The following is a 22,789-nucleotide window of genomic DNA, read 5'->3' on the forward strand; positions in this document are numbered from 1 at the left end:
TGCACCTACTTATTTTTAAAATTTTAGTTTGAGTGTTTGATTTTCAAAATCCGGATTAATCTATTTCAAAATTGATGTGTTAGAGTTGAACGGGGGTGGATATATTGCAGCTTTTCGTTCCACATTTTGTGATGGCCATTAAGTGACTTGCTTTTGCTTATAATTATTATGTTTTAAAGCTTTCTTTTTCTGAAGTCTGAATTCCAAACTTGCATCACAATTTAATGATGTAAAATTTAAGTCAAGTAAATCTTCGCCCAAGGATGAATAATGATGTGAGGCAAGCTCCTTTCCTACCTTCGAAAAATGAAGACCAAAATTTATGATTCATGCATGCTTCAATTTCTTCAGCACGTCACTATTTGAAAAAAAAATAAAAATAAAAATAATTGACTATTGTAAAAATAAATTTTCACGTGTTAACTTTTTCTTAAATTGTGAAGCATTAAGATGAGCATATGATGTTCGTTGAAATGTCTCCTCTTGAGAGTTGGTGATGACATTTAAGGTACTAGAAAACTCCCACAGCTATGAGCTCAGAGGTATCTACTTCGCTTGTTGTAAGAGTAAAATTACAATATAAGTAGCATAAATTCAACATTTGAATCGCCCAACCCCTGCCTATCATGATTCAGCGAAGCTCAGTTGTCTCCGCCCTCCTTTTTTTTCTTTCATTTTTCCGAGAAAAAGACGATACAAGGGAAAACTTTTGAGGAACATTGAACAAGGGTCCAATTGCCCTCAGATGAAGCTGAATCCGAGACATGATCTGGTCTGCCTCAATAATCAATAGCTCCGGTTAGGAAGAAGCGCATGGCGCTGTGGCTCGGTAGGATGACAAGGGTCCTTTTCCTCCACGGCAAAAGCGAAATGAGGTATGGCCACTGCTATGAGAATCATTCCAAAGCAGAAAATCGCGTAGCAATGGCGACCCAACCTCCCTACTATCCCCTCCCCTCTCTCCATCTCTCTCTCTGATGTTGGTTTCAACTGTGGAATTTGGTAAGTAAAAACCAAGGGCACATATATATAGGAAGAGAAGACCGGTTTCAGAAACATGGGGCAGTGCTGGAATATTCCCAATTTCCCACATCATTTTGCCGCTGGAAAAATGCAAATCTGCTGATTGTGGCGGAAATGCTTGTCACTTTCACACGACAGCAAATGGGTGTTGGCTGTAACGATTTGACTGGATAAACACCAAAATAATTGATTCAGTTTCTTAGATGAACCATATCAAATTCAAAATTTGAATTTCATGTATATATACGTATATTAGTCATCACAACGTTTCTACATTTCACCGTTGCGTTTGATTGCAGAAATGTCGTTTACGTACAGTAACAAAATATGTATATTAATTTCATACAAAATAATAGAGGCAAAAGACGAATAACTTGAACGCTGTATAACGAGCGCTATGATTTACAAGGTGTTGCAAAATCAAAGGCTTCTGATGATTCCATGCCATCAGCCTCGTACCTGTGGGGGAAAATTCAATCTCCACGGCCCATCAATCACGTCCTCTCTCTTCGATCAAATGAAAATTCCTTGCGCACAACATCGATTTCGTGTTGGTGGAGAGTGGGTTGTGGAAGAGGAACCACTTGGGAGGAGCTAGGCGCGCTGATGTCTCTATCATGTTCCAAGGACGTTCCTTGGTGGAGCTGGTTGTGGTGAGAGGATGAGCCGTCACCATGGTGCGGGTGCGAGGGGGAGGGGGACCCATCAGTCTCCCAATGCTCCATGTCCAAGTTGGACCTTCTCGGGGATGCTTGGAGGCTGTCCATGTCGCTCCGGTAGTAGCGCAAGAGGTAAGCAGGGGACGTGCCGCGGGAAGGCGTTGTTGGCCTACTTGACATGGGTGTGGCTAGCCCAGAATGCTTGTTGTGTTTGATGTTTTTCTTAGCCGTGTGGTGCCAGTTCCTTAGAGCCGTGGCTACTCTCTCATGGAAGATCGTTGGCTTCATGGTTGAACCCATCTGTGTCACCAGGGCATAGAGCGGGAGAGTTACGTAGCTGCAAAGAATCTGTATGATGACCCTGCGCAAATCACAACATCCAAATATGTCACAAAATTACAAAAATCCATGACTTAATCCAAAGGAACCAAGAAGGCAATTAAGAAGACACTCACCCCATGGAAATCCTGATCACCACATCTTCAGTGTGTGCATAGAAACAAGACTTAAACCCGAATTCATACTGGAAATCCCCCAGAAAAACCAAATTAGTAAATACAATTTCATCGTATGAATGCCAAATTTGTTAATTACAATTAATGATCAGTTTCCTCACCCAAGTCCATGCGAAGAAAGCCAGCTGAAATGCGTTCTGAAAGAGCACAAAATGGATGAGGTAGAGAACGAGGCGAGGGCGATTGAACCAGAAGAGGTCATCACCAAGCTGAACAACCGGCACTCCCTTCACAACCTCTCCCCTTTCTTGAATTCTAAGCCCCATCTTGGTTATGATCACCTGTAACTTGGTTCCCACCAATAGGATAACCTGCATTTAAGCATATATCATCATCATCCTTTACATTCATCAAATTCATTACGAAATTAAAACTGCATGGAGGCGACGCTTACAATCAGTGGGATGAATGGCAGCCATAGATAAGAGTACCAGCCTGTCCACATAAAGTTAAAAAGCTTACTCAAAGAAATTCAATCAATTTTTATTTTTTTTTCAAATATAAAAATGTTATTAGAAATATTTGCAAGTCACACTCACCATGAGTGTTGAGGAGAAGGAATAGCACGGCAAAGAACCATATTGGTGGACTGAGAAAATTAAAAATTAAATTAAATTAAATTAATTTAAATGAAATTAAATTAATTAAGGGAAAATTAAAGGGGGAGAACAACTGACCTGATACCCACAACCACCTTGAAATCCTCCTCCAGCGATCTATTGATATATTTTTGGAAATCAAATTTTGCATGGCTTTGAGGTGCCAAATGTGCCTGAAATTAATAATAATATTATTATTATTTTTTGGTCTATGTAAGAGAAATACCAAAAAGGAAAAAAAAAAATTACCATGATAAATCCATGTCTTAAGGTGAAGTAGTCAACTTTTGGAACGGACCTAACGAACTGTCTGAAGAAACATACCTGAGAGAACAAAAACGAAAGCCAAATAAGTTGCATTCACATACAGCTAGGGCCACCTTAGAAAATTCATTAATGAAGATTCAAGTACACATCATAATAATTTGCACTTCTTAGAAGAGACAAACATTTTTTGCACAATGAAAAGTCAAAACAAATGACCCCGAAAATTTCAAAATTGTCCTCCCCACCGTCCCAATCAAGCGACGTAGTTTTCTCCAGCCCCCGCTCTCTGACCGTCATCTCCCTTTCTACCTAATTTCCTAATGATATATGAGGGCGGTTACCTTCTTCAGCTTCCAAGAAAAAACTATGGACTAAAAAATTAGACTATGGACAGTACTAGGTGAATTGCATGTGTGTATGTGGCCCACCCATGAATTCCTGGAAGTTTGATGGTTGATGTTGAGTCGTACGAAAGTGATGGTCCCAGTGTATCCACATTTTTGGCTATTGACTAATCAGCTCAATCAGAAAGCACAAATCCCCATATTTTGTTTATGGAATCAAAATTCATTTTGAAAAAATTCCACGAAAATTAAGGAAAAATTATTATGGAGGTTTAATTTCTTACTATCCAGATGAGAAAGGGTGTATTGGTCCAGAAACTCAAGTGCCTTCTTCCAAAAGACGTCTCCCTGGCAAACCTGAACCTCTCCGGATCTGCATCACATATTTCTTACTGCGTCATACAACTTTTTTTTTTTTTTTTTACTTGAATTTTTATGAAATTAAGGATGTGATTAAATTCCATGTATTTGAAATGGGAATTTGGAGTACTAACCGTGGGAGAACTGGTACTCGACTGTTCTTGTTTCCTTTTCCCATGCCTTCCACCTTCTCATCTGTAGCCAAGTTTGGAGTCAAAACCTCTATGTCTCCAGGAGAAAGGAGGATGAGATGTTTTGTTGTATATGCAAAATACTAATACGTACGAACCTTAGCTGTGCCCAAAGCCAGGGTTAAGATGCAGTAAAGGACATGGAAAATGGCCAGTACGAAGATGAATATGTGCAGTTGGTGAATAGCATCCGACGACACAAATGGGGCTTGACCCTGCAAATTTGTTTCACATCATCCAAACACAAACCAATTCAGATCTTTGTTTCCTAGTTTCCAAACAACTCAATATAGCTTACAGACTTTAATTAGAAATTTAGAAGAGAAGTATGAGTTTGAATGACAAGAGAAAGAATGTGTGAATCCGTGGAATGTAAGATGTCAATCACTATTTTAATTCATGTCAGAAAAAGGAAGCAAATAATATAATTGGTCATACCTTAGCTGAACATTTGTCTTCTCCAGCTGCCGCCAAAACGCGTCGGCTGCCTCCACCAAAACCCGATATGCTGAGAAGTTTTCGTCTATTATCGGATTCGGTGTCTGATTCTTCAGTCGTTGTGCTCTTCTCTTCTTCAGACTTGCTGCATGGATGCCAAGTTGCTGCAACACTCTTTGATATACATATAGTCGATATCAGACCTTGTCCTACTGTTAGGAGCAAGGATATGAACCCTAGCAACATTAGCTCTACAAACCCAGAAAGTTTTTCGTCAGATTCATTATAGTAGAGTTCCAATCAAACATGAACACAGTAGACTGAGGACGATGATCATCGCGAGATGGGTGCACCTGATTTGACCTTTTCCAGCGCTTCATATAGAGCTCTCTTGTGTTTCTTCTTCAACCACTGTCAAAAATAAAAAAGGCGAGTTAGAACTCCGATTCAGGCTCGGATACCCATTAAAATCAACTCTGATATCGATTTTAATCAGCCACATGTACCTTTCCAGTGAGATGAATGATGTACTCAATGATAATAGAAATCAACACCAAAACAAAACAAACTACAGCAACAGCCCATGTCGGCGTCTGCTCCAGCGACCTTCCTCCGGTTGCCCCAGCCATTTCCTGGCTTTACAACTCAACAAGCTACAAAATTTTCTGGAAAAATTATCCAGACTCCCAAAAAGTTGTGAAAACGCAACCCTGAGGTTGAAGCAGGAGTGTTTGGGACAGAACGGTCTGCGGAGGACAAACAAAAGGAAGATCGATGGGAGGATGGGAAGATGGGGATGACTTGTGACTACGCGTAGAGATTTTATAGAGAAAAAGGGCCGAAAATTAAATAAATTCATGTACGTACGGATATGTCACATGTGTGAGTCTATGATTGACTTAATCAAACGATTCAAACATCACAGATGTCTTTGACCCATGAATCCATACCGATTCACCGTTTATCACAGCCTCAAGTCAAATCCTGCTTCCATCAATGACCATCGATTCCAAATCTGATGGCTGGTGATTGAGGATCGGTGAAATGGGTTGATGATTGGTCTGCCCATAATTGATGAACCGACATTGTGGCATATATCCAATTTTTGGGATATTTTCTTAGGATAAAGTTTTATTTATCTATTTATTGTGACATTAAGGTGAGGTGTTATGTAGATTATGAAGTGCTTAAATATTTACACAATCCGCCGGCTGTCACCATTTGGTTAAAACCAAGATATCTAGACAAAATATTTCCTAATCAAGTTAATTAAGACACCGTGTTTGCTTAATTCAATTATGAAATCGAATCAATAACAATGTGAAAAGAAGGTAATTTTGGTAGTCCCTCATAAGTCATAACTCCGAACAGGTGTATGTTCATGTTCACATCTGAAATAGGAAAAGTCCAGAATATGCAGAGTGACATCTGTCACAGCGAATTTTCTATTAAGAAGGAGATGGCGATGCGGGATTCAATTTTCATCCAGTTGTGATTGGTTTGCTAAAAATGATAGAAATAATAGCTTACTTTTAGTTTATAAATGTAGCGTTTTACCCCAAATCAACTTAATAAATTAACATGAGTTAATAATTTAATTTAAATTATTAAATAAATTAAATATATTTTATAAAATCACTTAATGATATGATTTAAACTCAAAAATAATTTTAATTAGTAAATAAAAATAATTAACTTTTTTTAACTTTATATCTTTATTTTATATTTTTACTTTCATTGATCTTAATTTTACCTTCTTTACTATTTTACAATCTCTTTTATTTTTCGATATTTTTTACCTTAATTAAAATTTATAAAAATAAATATAACAATTTAATAATTTAAAATAAATTTAAATTAATTTTATTAAACAATCTTAATACTTTAAATAATAATTAAATAATAAATTTTTATTTAATAATTTAAGTAAAATTTAACTAAAAATTAACTTAAATTATTAAGTAATATGTTTTAAGTTTTACCGACCAACCTCCTAAACCAATTTTTAGATAGAAAATCGTAGAGCCAAAAATTCGATCCAAAATTGGTAGACCAAAAAATTGAATACGCTATGATTTCAAAAAAAAGGAAAAAGTGCAAGTTTTGGTCAATAATAGAGCAGGCCAATTTGGAAAATTGTACATTTTATAAACGTGAGGTTCATGCCTATGTGGCAATTCTCTGTGGACCCATCAGTCACGATCATCTATATTATGCCTATTTTCACACTAAGGCTTTGGAATGCTACATACTGTTATTTATGTCATAAAAAAAATGTTAAAAAAATATTTTTTTTATGTTTAATTATATTATAAAAAAATATCAAAAGAAATAAAATATAATTAGTTTAATTTAATTTTTATATTTTTTAAAATTCTTTATTTTTTATACAGATTAAAATAAATTAAATGAATTTGAACTAACACTCAAAATAATTGTCCAATTTAAATCTTTTCTTCTTTTTTTTTTTTTTTTTTTTCTTTTTTTTTCCTCATTAAACTTTTTTCCTCACGTTTTCTAGGTATTAAACTTAGCTTTAACAAAAAGTGTAATATTTTATTTGTTTTATTTTTTACATTTAAAAAAAACCGATGAAAACAACTTTAATTTATTTTCTAAAAATTATTCTCCATTTTATTTGTTTTTAAAAATTATTTTAAAAATAACTATTATAAAATTTTAAAAATAGTAAACTTTTAAAGTTTCGAAAAACAAAATTTTATTTTTAAAAGTAATTAATAACTGTTTTTAAGAAGTGCTCTCAAAAATTGTTTTTGCAAATATTATTAAACATATAAGAAGTTTTTTAGGAAAGTGAAACCAAGGGGTGTTTGGTAACATTTTTTTACAATAATTCATAATAATTAGCTTTCTAGAATTCTTAAAAAAAACTGTTTTTAATTGTTTTTAACAATAAAATTTTATTTAAAAACTTAAATTTTTCTTCATAAAAGTTATGCAAAATTTTACGAAGTATTTTCAATTTTTTCAATTATTGCTTAAAATACTTTATAAAAAAAATTGAAAACACTTTTTTTTTACTTTTTAAAAGTACCGGTTATCACAGGGTAGTCAGCATCCCGATATTTGGGTCCCATGCAAAATCGTAAGGGAACTTTTCTTGATTAAAAAAGAAAACAAAAACGCTGTTGAAAATATTAGCAGTCTGATTGAGAAAATAATTAAGCCATGTAGGACCCACTGGCCCACACTATCCGGGTTGGAACAGGACAGTTTGAGTTTGATTGTACCATACGTATCTTCATTACTTAGACTCTTCTCTAAACAATTTTGGGCCACGAAAATAATTCAAGCATAAGTTCAAACTTTATTTTCACAGTTTTTAATAGAATTTTTGGACCACAGAAATAATTTAAATATAAGACCAAACTTTGCTTTTTGACTTTATGGAATTGGAGTTCTTCAATGATCGGTAATTTAATAACTTAATTTAAGTTATTAAATAAATTAAATATACATGATAAAATAATTTTACGTAAAAAATAAAAATAGTTAACTTATTTTTAAGTTTATATATTTATTTTATATTTTTACTCTTATTTGTCCTAATTACCTTTATAATCTATTTTATTACTTTACGATTTTCGTTATTACTCGATTTTTTTTATTTTACTTATAATTTATGAAGATAAATATATTAATTTGATGATTTATAATAAATTTTAAGTTAATTTTATTAAACAACTTTAATACTTATTGTAAAAATTGAGTAATAAGTTTTAAATCAACAATTTAATTATATTTTAACTTAAAATCAACTTAAATCAATAAACAATAAGTATTAAGTTTTATTAAACAACTTATTAGAGTAGGTTTGACAGTGATTTTGACAAGTATTTCTAATATTTTTTATATTTAAAATTTTTTATATTTAAAATATTATAAATATTAAAAACACTTTTAATAATAACTATCAAACACTCGCTTAATCAAACTACATAGTTGAATTATATAACCACAGTAATATATATATATATATATATATTATAAAAAATCAGGCCATTAGGATTGTAACTGAGACGTGTAACACATGCTTATCAATGAAATGATGATAGAGTAAGAAAGGTAAGGGAAAAGACTAAATCTCTTATAAAGAAGAGAGGAGAAGGTAGTAATAATTTGACTCATTCCATTACCAATAACAAAGATGGAGTCGTGGAACTCGTACTAATGTTTTCTTCTTATCATAGGATAGAACTACATGCGACTTGATTCATTAACGAGAGGTATGTTTATAAAATATAAAATATGAATAATTTCACTTTAAATATCATAAAAATTAATTTAATTACTTGGATATATATATATATATATTAAAAATAAAAATTAATTATAAAATTTATATAAAATATAAAAATTCTTATATGAAAAATATAAACTTAACATATGTTTTTAGAAATTATTTTTAAAATTTTGAGCTAACAAAGTTTTTTAATATTTTAATTTTTTAAAACTTATCATTGTTTTAATAGATGTTTCTAAGTTTTTCTTTTATTTTTTATTTCATACATAGAAACTACTATAATCTTTTTTAAATACATTTAAAAAATGTATTCGAACGACATATAAAAAGAAGTCGGTATAACAAATAAATCATCACACACATATTACCATGAGTTTTTATAAGGTATATTTAAATTGAAAAGTCGGATATGAATTGTTCGGTCAAAATCGTATAAACTTAAACTTTTAAAAAAATTATTAATTTAATATGATATCAGAGTTTGATTTAACGGAAATAAGGAGTTTCAGGTTTGCTTCATAATTAATTCAAACTGTTAGTGCTAAACTTTGACACGATCCAACACATTATTTATAAGTTTTTGCTGTTTAATTATCTCTTCCGTCGTCATCCTCATGTGGCTTCTCCTAAATTTTAATAAAAATAGCATATCATTTTTAATGACAATACCTTGTGTATGCACGCACGTAACAAATACTTGATTATTAGGCAATGATGCTGGCGTGGAAGACCCACCGCTTGATCTTTGGAGTCTGGAGTCACTAAGTCAAACCATTGCATGTGATTGGCTACAACAAAAAGAATCATATGATTTGTGAGGATGACATGGTATGAGTGAATGCCCTCTATATAATTTTTCAACCATCTTGAAATTCAAGTATGCCCGAAACCTTTATCACAAAGGAAGAGGTGGAGTCAACGTAACGTGATTTTGGAGGGCCTGTTTGGTGGAGGCTTTATCTGTGTCATGTTAGTAATATTAGAGGATGGAGCCATGGATAAGTCCAAAAAATTCATCCACATGTTCTCATGCAATTGGCCAATACTCATTTCCATGTCTTCCAATTGTGCCTTAGTTACTAAAATTGAGCCTAATAGGCTAATAGGGTCACAAATGACAAAGAAATATGTAAAAAAAAAACGCTTAAATGGAATATAATGACAATTTATGTTATAATAGCAACCGACAAATAAAATAAATTATAATATGTCACATATATAACGATTTCATAAAATACCTTTATTTATATATCAGTCGTTTGTATTGATGGTTTTTTTATTTAATTTTATTTATTTATACATTTATTTTAATGATATCCAAAAAATTCATCCACATGTTCTCATGCAATTGGCCAATACTCATTTCCATGTCTTCCAATTGTGCCTTAGTTACTAAAATTGAGCCTAATAGGCTAATAGGGTCACAAATGACAAAGAAATATGTAAAAAAAAAAACGCTTAAATGGAATATAATGACAATTTATGTTATAATACCAACCGACAAATAAAATAAATCATAATATGTCACATATATAACGATTTCATAAAATATCTTTATTTATATATCAGTCGTTTGTATCGTTGGTTTTTTTTTATATAATTTTATTTATGTATACCTTTATTTTAATGATACAAATTCTATTATATACTTTTCAAGATCAAGATTATCGGCTCGATAGATATTAATTCAATACTTTAATATTTTTTTATAATGATTTAAAAATTTATACATAATGGATACACTCCAATGACTCTTTCTAAAAATTGAGAACATGCATAAATTCATTTATCAAACTTTACATCATAGGTTCTGTATATATTAATTAAATAATTTAATATTTTCTTATAATGATTTAAAAATTTATATATAATACACTCGATTGACTTATTCTCAAAACTCAGAACATGCATAATTTCATTTATAAGACTTCACATCATAAGTTGGTATCATGCACCATTTTCATCTTAGATGAAACATATTTAATGATTTTTTAAATTTTTTTATCCTGATCAATAGGAGAAATTTCGAATTAAACAATACATGCCAAAAATTAGAAAATAATAAACAACCAATATAATTCATTTCATCGATATTCCTTGATATAAAAACTTTAATATAAAACAAGCCACATTGTCAAGTCTTCAACCATTTCATTCATGGAAAAGACCTTTTTCCTTCTTTTTTTTTTTAATGATTTTATTTCAAATCATAATAATTTCTCAAATTCTTTCTAAATCATTGGTATTGAGGCATGCTTTTACTTAAATCACGAATTAAGGAAAGAAACACAAACTGATTTTCTTTTTCTACCCTTTTTTTAATCCCAACTTTCACTTTTAGGTTTGGTTTTTGGGGTGAGTCCAAATTCTTTTAGGTTAGTTTAATGTAAACTTTTATTGGGTTGCCTATAATATGGTCACAGACCAAGTCTTCTGCAAATCCATTCCAAATCAAAGTTGTTAGTGCTTGGATAATTTGATAAGTGCTTTCCAATTTTTTTACAATTTTCTCGTTTGAGTTGTAGTAGTTGTGAGTTGTGACAACATATTATAAGCTATAAAAAAGCACTTAAGTGTAATTGATAAAGATGATAGGATGGCCACATATTTATTCTTTGATAATGAGATTCAATCAATCATTAAATAAGCAGTTGAAGATTAAGGTGATGGAGGGTATGATCTCACTAGTCCAATTTTCTATTAATACGTTTCTCACATATTAAATATTGATACTTCTTTTAGAGAAACATAATGTTTCTGGATGAGCTACCAGCCTAAGACCATGTTTGGAGACATGAAATGATCATATGAATAATTCAATCTTTTGGCAGTCTACTTGGTTTTGTCATAGCCATGGATTATTTTTGCCACCATAAACTTGCTTAGTGGTGTATCATATAATGGGTTATTTTTTTCAAAAAAATATTAAAAATCGTTTATTTGAAAAAAAAAAACAATATATAATTTTGTTTGTTTTACATTAAACTTGGGTTTTTCAAAAATGAATTTTATGTGAAATCCTAAATTATGATAGTTTTAAAAAAATTTTAGAAATCGTCTCTTCAAGAGATGATTTTTGTTAGGGATTTTTTTTTTAAAAAAAATAGAAATCGTATTTTCAAAAGATGATTTTAATTTATAAATTTTTTAAAGAATTTTTAGAATTTACCTTCTTAAAAGATGATTTTTGTTTATATATATATATATATTTTAGATAATTACTATATATTCAATCTTTCTTTCGGACAAAAATTACGATGGATTTGAAAATAGTTTTTCCATTATCATAATTTATGAATTATTTTTAAAACTATGGTACGCTTGTCAAAATTCGGTTTTAATATCAAGACGTTAACAATAATTATGAAGAAAAGGACCATGAAAAATGGCACTGATTGAACATAATGGACACCCTAACTAGACAATTGATCAGAGCCTTCTCAGGATGAGACATCCCTAGAATCTACGATTTTTATTCATTAGGTCTTCAAAATCTGGCCAGACAAATTGAACTGGTACCACCCTAGGCAGTATAGTTTTGGCAGCCATTTTCAAGCCTACTTCCCCAGGCCCCAACAAGACCCATTCGGACCGCCGATTGCAAGTCATCGACCATGGACTTTAATAACAATAATGACCCTTTATTTATGTCACTGGACCAGAAAAAAGAGTGGTCCAGAAGTGATCTTTGATTCCAGGCCTCTCTTCCAATTCATCCACAGACACATCTTTCATTTTGAATTAACCGGTATGATTCCCCAATCTCCCGTCTCCACATTATTTAGAAAGGGTTTCTCGTCTGGAGTTTTTTTAGCCTATTGATGAAAGTGTGGAATGATGAAACAATTCAAGAGGTGTAGCCTGTAGAGGTCTTCGGAGTGGTCCAAATCGTAGGAAAATGAGGCTATTTTTGGACGGTCCGGAGTCTGAAAGTGGTAGCTTGGATGTATAGTTTGATAGTGACCATTCAATTGGTGAAAGACTTTTAGAAACACAGGCTGATCATAAGTGTGAACACAGTGGAAATTTGGGTTAATGCGCGTTCTTTTGGTGTCCGTCGATCACTGCAATAGTTTATGGGCACACGGTGTCAACTGCAATGGTACTCGTCGAGTGGGAACGGATAAAGAAACAAACTTGGATAATTGGGTCCAGCTACATGATAGGGTTGTAACTAACTTGTCTTTAGATTTTATTACTTGGTATTCATTTGTAATCTTATTGGTACTCTTTGTACGTAGTCTCGTTTTTTGTAGTTTGGTTATGTTGTTTGTTATAACATACAAAAAAAAGGTGAAAATTAAGAACTTATTTGATAACTATTTTCGAGAATGGTTTTCTATTCTCTTAAACAAAAAAATAAGAAAATTATTTTTTATTTTAAAAAATAATAATAATAATAAGGTATTTTGGAAAAACATCTTGGAATTATTTTTACTTTTTTTAGACTATTTTAAAAAATAATTATACAAAAAAATAAATTGATTAAAAATAAAACACTAAATATAAAAATTATTTTTAAAATATATTTCAAAAATATTAAAAGTAGATTAAAAGTATTTCAGCTTTTCAAACAGACTTTTATTTTATAAAACATTAAAAAAAATTTAAAAATTGTTCTAAAAAATTATTTTTCAAAATTGCTTTTGAAAATAGTTAATATAGAGGGCTTAAGATTTTGGTAGGTATTGAATCAATACTTTAATTTTGTTCAACAAAATTTTCTTATTTAGTATGATTAGTAAAAATGAAAATTTAGGGTTTTACCTTAAACAAGTTTTAAAAACGATTTTTTATAATGTATATTAGTAGTTGTGCAACTTAGAAAATTACATTGGGAAAACTTTTAAAAGAAAAGAGTTTTTTATTAAGAATTTGATTTGAAAACATGTTATTTTGAAGTTAAAATTATATAAGAGAATATGTTTAAAACTTTTATATTATATATAGTTCTATGGAGATGGTTAATAAAGTTTAATAGATTCATCATTTCAAATAAAAAGTTTTGATCATATAAGGATAATATCAACTACTTGATGATGTCTATCCGATGCATCAACTATGATTTTTCGTACCCACCATTTTTTAATAACAATTTTTAAATACCACTATATATATATGGAGATGGTTTATTAAGTTTAATAGATTCACTCTTTAAAACAAAAAGTTCTGATTTAGTAAAGATAATATCTACTATGAATTTTTGTATCAACCGTTTTTAATAATAATTTTTTAAAATATTTTCAAATACCACTATATATATATATAGAAATGGATGACCAAATTTAATAGATTCACTCTTTGAAACAAAAAGTTTCGGTCCAATAAGGCTAATGTTCATCCGATCTGTACGCTATGAATTTTTGTACCCACCTTTTTTTATTAACAATTTTTAAAAATATTTTCAAATACCCCCATATATATATATATATACACACTAGCACATGTTACATACACATATCACACCCATGCCTCTTTCCTCTACAATTTTTCAATAAATATTTTAATCTCATGTGTTAAACCTGATGCTTATAATAATTAATAACCCCACGTGTTAATCATTATTATTAATTCATAATATTACAATTATAACTGCATTTATAATATTTTTTAAAGTTGTTTTTTTTCTATAGTTTGTTCTCAAAGCGTACGGGTACTTTATACCTTAACTTCAGCGCTAAACAACAACCCTTCTTCAACGTTTCACATCTAAAACGACACAACACCAGACGACCTCCTAGACAAGCCCTACTACTGAGATCAATTCCTAATTATCATCTCTCCCAACCTCTGATTTGATGTATCATGTGTAAGCATAATAGGACATATCAACTCTCATATGAAATTGAAAATTCAATAGTTGTGAACAAATCTAAATAATCATGGTAAAGTCAAAGGAAAATCCAACCCCAACCAAAACAAAAAAAAAAAATAATATGTAATACACATAGTATGAATTATCAAGATATTTGAGAAATTTCGAAATCTAGTGATCGTCTTATTCAAAACCTAATTATGACATCTATTTTGTCTCTTTTTACACTTCGGAATGCACATTTCTTATAGTTATAAAGAGAACGCGTTTTCACATCTTCTTAATCTAAAATGTTTGAGGAGAGGAATAGTTCTGTTTTTTTTTTAGGGTACCCTCAGGAACAACTCTAGTAGAGACGGGGTGGGGCTTGTAGTTTAGAGGATTAAAGCATGTGACTTCGAACCATAGTGTTGGGGGTTCGAATCCCTCCATGGTGAACTTGTCGAGGATTTGACAAAAACAAAAGGGGTAAATTAAAATGAAAAATCGATATATTATAAAAATATGTCGAAAGCTACTTAGTAGGTTTTGGTATCAATATATATAACAAAAAGATAGTCCATATATATCATTAAATAGGTCATCACATAAAAAATTAAAGTTCGCTTCATTTGTTTAGAAATTGCGGAATATGACACCTATGATGTGTTGTTTTCATGTTTTGAATTTTTATGTCTAATTGCCTGTAAAATAAGTTTGCTTAAAAAATAATTTGTCATATATTTTCAGGTTTAGACAATAAAAGAAATTTATAATGATATTGTAATTTGATAACTGATTATCGATATGTATCAAGAAATATAGTATTTAATAAAACTTTATTTTGAAGGACAATACAATAAGTAGTATTACTAAAGAATGAAAACATAGGGCTATAAGATAAGATGGAGGAAGAAATCAAAGAAAATAAGTAATAAGTGAATTTGAATAATAATGAATTAAAACTAAGAATGTTATCACTGAATTTAGTCCTATGGAACCCATGGACTGCCATCTTGCTTGAGCAGGGTTGGAAAATGGAAAAGTTTGAGAAAAAACTCCCACAATTTTTTTGAATGATTTTCCATGATGCTTTCCGCAAAATGTTGTTTTGTCAACTGGCCCACCATGGATGGGCTTCGGCTCAAAACTTGAAACCCAAGTATAGAACGGTTGGGACCCAATGGGAGCGTCTTCAACTCACAACTGTTGCCGCGCTTTCCTCAATTCAATTTCAAACTTCAAAAAATTCTACACTCCTCCACTCCTCTCCTCTTCTCTTCTCCATTTTAAAATCTCTTAACCCAATTCAACAAGCACACCCTTCTTCCAATTTCCACAAATATTCTTCACACTCTCGCTTCTATGGACCTTCATTCCACCCAATTTGCAGGTACTCTTTGTTTTGCTTTGCTGTTTTTTTGTGGCCCATTCCTCTAATTTCATCGAATCTGTACTGGGTCTTCCAAATTTGTCTTCAAAAACCCAATGCTGCAAAAAATTTGCAGGTAAAGTTCAGTCCTTGAAATCCAGAACTGCTGGGAAAAATGTCAGAGAAGAGAAAAACAATTCCAAGGATCCCCCAATTGCCAGGTGATTTTTATTGCTCTTTTTTATGTTTGCATTGAATTACTTCTTCACACATGTTATTCACTCCTCTGCTTCAGGGAAAAGCGAGCTTTTGGCACAAGTCGAAGCACAAACATTCCTGCGAAGACTGAAACTGAGAAGCCTGCGATAAAACCCACAACCGGGGCCACCCAAAAACAGTCAAAATCGTCCCGCGCCACCGCAGAAGAGAAGAAACTACCTGAGAAAAATAAAGCGAGATTGAAGAAAAACAGTGTATGCTTTCAAGAGAAAGTTGCGGAAAGCCCTGCAAAGCAGCATGCTGATGGGCCTCGAACTCCGGCGGCCAAGCCCAAAGTTAGCACGCCGTATCATACAGCAGAGAATTGCAGCAAATGCCGGTTCGACAGGCTCGAAACGGCGACATATTGGCTGGCCCAGATCAAGTTGTCGGAATCTGTAGGGAAGCATTTCGTGTCAGCAGCGTTTTTTCGACTTGCCCTGGAGTGTAAGGCAGAGGTTTGAAATTTCTTTATTAGTTGTTAGTTCTTACAATTATCACTATCATTTTTCTTTATAGAAAAGAAAACCCACGTTCTTCCAAACATTTGATTAACATTATGACAGAACTTTTGATTTAAGCAAGCATTTTGATGAATTAATTCATGTTTGAAGCGACCATATTGATTTGTTTCTGGGTTAATAATGTAGCCGATTCGGAACATTCGGAATGAACTAAAAAGATATTTGGGGCGGCATGGCCACCTACTGGGCTCGAATGAGTGGAAAGATGTCAATGAGAGCTACGGATTGATCGAGAATGAAAGCAGTAATGTTGAGCAACTACACCAGGAACTGAAGCATCAGCTTGAAGAAGGGAAAAAATCTGAAGAGTAAGATAATATACGCACTATGGAAGCTTGAAGTTTGGTTTGAGTGTGTGGAGTGGATTTTTTAAGTTGTTTTTTGGGAAAAAGGGAAAACAAAACTGAAGTATGTGTTTGGAAAGAGGGAAAGCAGAAAAATGTTGGAAGGGGCATTCCGAGAATTGAACTCGGGACCTCTCGCACCCTAAGCGAGAATCATACCACTAGACCAAATGCCCATTTGTGAAGTTGCCTATTTTATATGACTTTATTCTTTAAATTTGTTTTTTGGCTATTATCCCCTCCGTATTTGTATATACTATTACCCTTGGATGCCACAATCAATTTTTTTCTTTTAGATTAGTAACAAGATATTGAGACCCTTGAAAGACACTTGAATAGTTTGTAAGAATTTATTATGAAAATATGTTGCTATTTAAAATAAAATTTAAGGTTTAATATACTTTACCCCTTGAACCACGTGTTTTGTACATTGTCTCTTTCAGGTTTAAAATCAAATAAATTACCCTCCAAGTTTCTTAAATATTAGTACTATGTTTTTTTTGTTGGACGATGTTAGTTTGAATGGATAGAAATGTCATGCATTGTATATGTGACTTAATAAATAAGAGTAGATTTGTAAATTGAATCATTAAAACAGAGCTATGACTTTTAGCTCGTTGATTAGGTTTTGTTTTCAGGCAAAGGGGGTTTTCGTTTTTTATACCTTTTTGCTCCATTTGATTGCTAGGAAATTGAAGGAAAAGAGAAGGGATTCATGGAATCTTGTTATTTGTCTTTTTTCATCATTTTTTTGGGCGGTTTTGTTTTTAAACAAAGGGGGTTTTCATTTTTTTATGCCCTTCTGCATCGTTTGGTTGTTAGGAAATTGAAGGAAAAGATAAAGGATAAATGAAACCTTGTTATTTGTCTTTTTCATTATTTTTTTGGGCAGTTTTGTTTTTGGGTAAAGACAATTTTCATTTTTCATCTCCTTTAACTTTGTTTGGTTGTTGGGAAATTGAAGAAAAAGAGAAGTGATAAATGAAATCCTGTTATTTGTCTTTTTCATCGTTTTTCTGGGTATTATTAGGCATATGACCAATTGTAAATCTTCATGGTGAAACACGATTAGGCTTAGAGGTTTCTGGTTTATCTAGAATCATATGAGACAAAGTTGTTTAAAATTCTAGTTGGCATTAAAGAATAAAAAAAATCAGTTCCAATTTCCAATTCAACTAGTACACCTTCTTTCCAATTTCCACACAAAAAATGTCCGACCGATGGAAATATTCATTCACATATGACAATGACTTCCTGTGCCATCAAACTCTTGCTAGGTTCATAGTGGTTTGTGGATTGAGATTAACTCATTCCAATGGAGATATTCATTAGTGGAAATATTCACTAATGGAGATATTCATTAATATATGACAATGACTTCCTATGCCATCAAGCTTTTGCTAGATCCATAGTGGCTTGGGGATTGAGATTAACTTGTGGGCGTTTGAAGATTTAGGGTTTTAGAATTGCAATGAAGAAGAAGGGGGGAGAGTTTTGTTTTGGTGATTCAATTTACAAATCTATCTTTATTAAGTCATATGCATAATATATGATATTTTCGTTCATTTAAACTAGTACAGATCAATAAAAAAGACATAATATTAGTATTTAAGAAGTTTGAAGAACAATTTATTTGATTTTAAATCAGAAATGACAATATGAAAAACATGCAATAGATTGAGGGAAAAGTATATTAAACCCTAAAATTTATAATATTTTCGGTAATCTTTTGTGATGTTATTTGCAACAAATAAAAATGTGGAAAAAACTTTTTTTTTTTTTTTTTTTGCATTGTATTATATGAGTATCTTTATAGAGAATAAGTATAAGAAAACTATTTTTTATATCTAAGTTTTCAAATAAAATTTTATTCCTTAAAATACTCGATAACAATATTTGGTTTTTTAAGACTATGTTTTGATAATTATTTTGCAAAATAACTAAAAATCCATGGATGCAACTCTAACATTTGCTTGAAGTAAAAAGGAAGTCTTTGATATATAATATGTTTTAGGTTTTAAATTTCCTCTCATTCCAGAGCCCTCTAGAAGGATCATTCACCCAAGACCTCCACTTGGCATGCCGACTTGAATATTCTCCCAAAATCACTTTCTAAGCCTTTTAATAACGGATTCAAAGCTAGATGAGTCCCCATCAAGCTAGCTGCTTCCCTCCTCCATCCTCAGATGAGAATTCACAGTTTCTCACTGTGGACCTTTAGCAGCCCTTCGGATTTCTCACTCACTGCAATCCCATTTTCCATGGCAGCTTATACTCTCAGCTGCCATGACCTGAGACTACAAATAATAATAATAATAATAATAAATAAATAAATAAAATAAAATAAAACAAAATAACCCTCTTCCCAAATCTCAGTTCAATGTAATGAACATGAAAATTACAATAAATTATTAAGTTTAGCCTTAATTTTCTTGGTTTTGCGGTGTGTGGACGTAGTTTAAGACACTAAACCCAAATTTCACTGACTTGTAGAGCAAAGTCTGAAAATTTTGAGACACATCAAGTAAAAGACCAGAGACTTCCAGTGAAGGAGACAACATTTTGATATGAAAACAATGACTTAGAGCAGCCGCCTTCTAGAAATTGCGAGTTTTATACCAACTAGCAAAGTTTGATGGTGAAAATGGGGACTTGGTGAAAATAATAATAATAAAAATGATATTAGTTAATAGCAAGATTGGAGTGTCTAGACACTTTAAAAGAATTGTTTATCCATGAGGAAGAATGGTCAACCTTAAGAGTGTTTTGTGTGGTCACAAATTAAAGGATAATATGGTTTAAATATTTTTTGAAGGAGTATATTTGATAACTGTTTTCGAAAATAATTCTAAAAAATATTTTTTGAAAACTATTTATTAATGTTTTGTAAAATAAATGTTTATTTGAAAACTTAAAATCTTTTTAACATGTTTTTAATATTTTTAAATATGTTTTAAAAATAATTTTTATATATAATATTTTATTTTTAATTATTTTAAATATTTGTATAATTATTTTTTAAAATAATCATTAGAAAACAAGCGAAAATAATAAAAAATAATTAAAAAATAAAAAATAATTTTTAATTGTTAAATAAGTTTTTCAAGTTTTTTATTTTGAAGAGCAGAAAATTGTTTTAAAAAATAATTATCAAAAAACCCTATATCTTTTTAGAGCATATTGAATCTTTGTGATGAAATTTAGGTGATTAAATGATGAGTTCAATATATCAACCATGGAAAAAATGTTGTATCATTAAATTAAGTGGTTCCCCAAAAAGGTTGAATGATTACCATTTTTGAGCAAGTTCAAGAAACAGATACATTATTCAACGATATATTACCATTTTTTTTTATGTAATAAAAATAATGCTTACGAAGAAGTTCCTTAATCATCATTCAACAAAGATTTTAATAGAGAATAAAGAGGAAATATTTTACCTTGAGAATAAAATAATTCTATCTCTATGATCTCGGTCCAACATAAATACCTCTAATATTTTTGTTTAAAAGGTGCTTCGATATGATATGATAGGAGCATAACAATGAATTAATTGAGGTATTCTTATATAAGAAAAATTTTATATTTCATATTTTAAAAAGATGAAGGTTAAAAAAAAAAGGCACACGAGAATTATTTGATTAAAAATGATGAAATAATTATCAAATTATGAATCTAATTTTTCTCATATTTTTTCTTGAAAAGTAACTTATTTGACATAAATGTTTTTTTTTTTTTTTTACCATTTTAAGTATTTATATGTAAGTTTTAAAAGAAATGGTTATTTTTATAAAAAAATAATAAGGATGTTTTTGTCCAAATGAGGCCAAAAAATGGTATGATTAATTTCAACCTTTTAAAAAATAGGATTAATTTAACTCATTCTATTTAAGGTTTGAGTTAAATACACCTAATCCTCATTAATTTGAATTTTCATTAAAAACTTTTTTTATATACTTTGGGTTAAAAGGGAGGTAAATAAAATTATTCAACAAAAAATGTAAGAGATATTTTTTACGAAATTAAAATTTCAAACTAATGAAATCTACGAGTATTTAATCCAAACCTTAGGAAAGGTGAACAAAATTAACCCTTCAAATAAGTAAAATTTGAATAAAACAAAATCGGTTTTAATATTAGATAACTAAAAGAAAAGGTTAGCTCTTCCAAGTAAGCAGGGGCAGATCCGATGCATGGCCTAGGGTATATCCACTTGAATTATTTTTTTTTAATATGATGAGCACTATGATGTAGAGGCCAAATCAAATTTTTCTTGTATCAAGAAAAGAATAAGCCAAAAGTAGAAATGCATGAAAATGAAGCTGCCTTATTGTCAAATATTAGTAAGTAAGCAATCTCATTCAAGCATTAAATAAATTTGGGTCCTCCACGGATCAAGACATGTGATTTGCCCCATTACACTCGATCATTTTTCGGAAATACCATTCATATTATGGACTCGTATGATTTTTAATACCATCTTTTAGTAATTTGCATCAACAAGATTGGGAAAAGTCATTTGCTATTTATTTATGGTTGATTACTTGTACAAAATTTCCCAACTGTTTGGTGTAGATGAGTTTGAAGAAAAGGTCAATTTGGAATAAGACTGGGCGTGTTGTTCATTAACAAATTTGTGAAAAATGGTCGGCCTCGAAGAGTGTTGTCCACGGCCAAAGGTCAACAAATCATGTCTCCCCCAGTAGAATCTAAATCAACTCTTTATTTGAATGGATCCTCATAAAGGCTTGGAATGTTAGATTAAACAATGGATATTAATGGTAAGGAAAGCAAATTATGGGTGCAATTAAGGTAGATTCAGATTCTTAGGGTCTATATGATAGTTGTTTTCCAAAACAATTAAAAATAATAATTTTTTAGAATAATTTTGAAGATTGTTCTTTGACTTTTTGTAGAACAAAAGTCAGGAAACATAAAATGTTTTTAACCTATTTTTAATATGTTTTAAAAATAATTTTTATGTCTAGTATGTTATTTTTAATTATTTTACATGTTTATATGATTATTTTTTAAAATAGCTCTTAAAAAATAAGTGAAAAAAATGAAAAACAACTAAAAAAATGTTATATAAAAACATCATATTTTTTGTTTTTAAGCATGAAAAATAGAAAATAATTTTTTATTATCAAACATGTTTTTTGAATTTTTTGTTTTGGAAAACTAAAAACCATTTTTGAAAACAATTACTAAACAGACCCATAGTCATTTTCAACTCAATTTAAGAATAAATCATAAATCTAATTTAACTAGATTTGTAAATTGTATTATCCTCTAGCTTAATCCAAACCTTTTTGTTTTTCCCAAATTTGGGTTAAAATTAGGTTTTGAATTAGAAAAAAAAATGTATGAATTAACGGGTTAATTATGTTAAATCTCAAGTCAAATTCTACTAAGAAAAATAGTGTATATTATATTAAAACCAAAAGAAAAGTTTGGCCATAAAAGTTTATATCTCATTATATGCAAGAATAAATTAAATATATTAGTTTTATTAATATCATATTCATAAATATAATGTAACAATTTAGTATAAAATAATTTTTTAAATTTTAATAGATAAAAAATTAATCTACTTATCTTTACATAAGATAAATTATTTGAATATTTAATTATATATACATAAATAATTATCTAATTACAATTATTAAATACTCAAGACGAGTTCAAATTATCCATTGTTCCAATGTTTCAACCTAAGCTTCACTTGAATTCAATTGATTCCAAATTGTAGGCACTTCACACACAAAAAAAAAGTTGTTTATGATTTAATAATCCGAGAGTGTTGGATTAGGGGAAATAAATGATTTTATCAAAAT

The 22,789-nt window shown here is 30.6% G+C and overlaps 2 protein-coding genes and 1 non-coding gene across 5 annotated transcripts; 1 reads left to right on the top strand and 2 right to left on the bottom strand.

The window, feature by feature from the left end:
• Window positions 1-531: 531 nt before the first annotated feature.
• On the bottom strand, window positions 532-5,220 carry LOC100233065 (MLO-like protein 6). Of its 2 annotated transcripts, XM_019220778.2 has the most exons (14): window positions 4,903-5,208; window positions 4,750-4,807; window positions 4,397-4,647; window positions 4,057-4,173; window positions 3,902-3,962; window positions 3,692-3,780; window positions 3,046-3,120; window positions 2,875-2,969; window positions 2,737-2,786; window positions 2,592-2,632; window positions 2,299-2,508; window positions 2,138-2,205; window positions 1,483-2,043; window positions 532-1,189 (listed from the first exon to the last, which is right to left on the bottom strand). In XM_019220778.2, exons 1-13 carry the CDS (start codon window positions 5,023-5,025, stop codon window positions 1,518-1,520), a joined length of 1,764 nt encoding a protein of 587 aa, XP_019076323.1. In that variant the 5' UTR covers window positions 5,026-5,208; the 3' UTR covers window positions 532-1,189; window positions 1,483-1,517. The 2 variants fall into 2 exon arrangements, with proteins under 2 accessions (XP_019076323.1, XP_002282216.1); XM_002282180.5 differs by lacking the exon at window positions 532-1,189 and having other exon boundaries at window positions 1,237-2,043; window positions 4,903-5,220.
• A 10,437-nt stretch (window positions 5,221-15,657) lies between these two features.
• LOC100246731 (uncharacterized) lies at window positions 15,658-17,187 on the top strand. 2 transcript variants are annotated; one of them, XM_010652840.3, is made up of 4 exons: window positions 15,658-15,847; window positions 15,963-16,047; window positions 16,122-16,531; window positions 16,735-16,851. In XM_010652840.3, the coding sequence occupies exons 1-4, from the start codon at window positions 15,820-15,822 to the stop codon at window positions 16,755-16,757; spliced, it is 546 nt and encodes a 181-aa protein (XP_010651142.1). In that variant the 5' UTR covers window positions 15,658-15,819; the 3' UTR covers window positions 16,758-16,851. The 2 variants fall into 2 exon arrangements, with proteins under 2 accessions (XP_010651142.1, XP_002282208.1); XM_002282172.4 differs by having other exon boundaries at window positions 15,661-15,847; window positions 16,122-16,542; window positions 16,735-17,187.
• Window positions 17,057-17,128, bottom strand: TRNAP-AGG (transfer RNA proline (anticodon AGG)). Its single transcript has one exon. It is a non-coding gene; the product is annotated as a tRNA-Pro (tRNA).
• Window positions 17,188-22,789: the final 5,602 nt, after the last annotated feature.

Source organism: Vitis vinifera, chromosome 6 (assembly GCF_030704535.1).
Source record: "Vitis vinifera cultivar Pinot Noir 40024 chromosome 6, ASM3070453v1".
NCBI classification, from domain to species: domain Eukaryota; kingdom Viridiplantae; phylum Streptophyta; class Magnoliopsida; order Vitales; family Vitaceae; genus Vitis; species Vitis vinifera.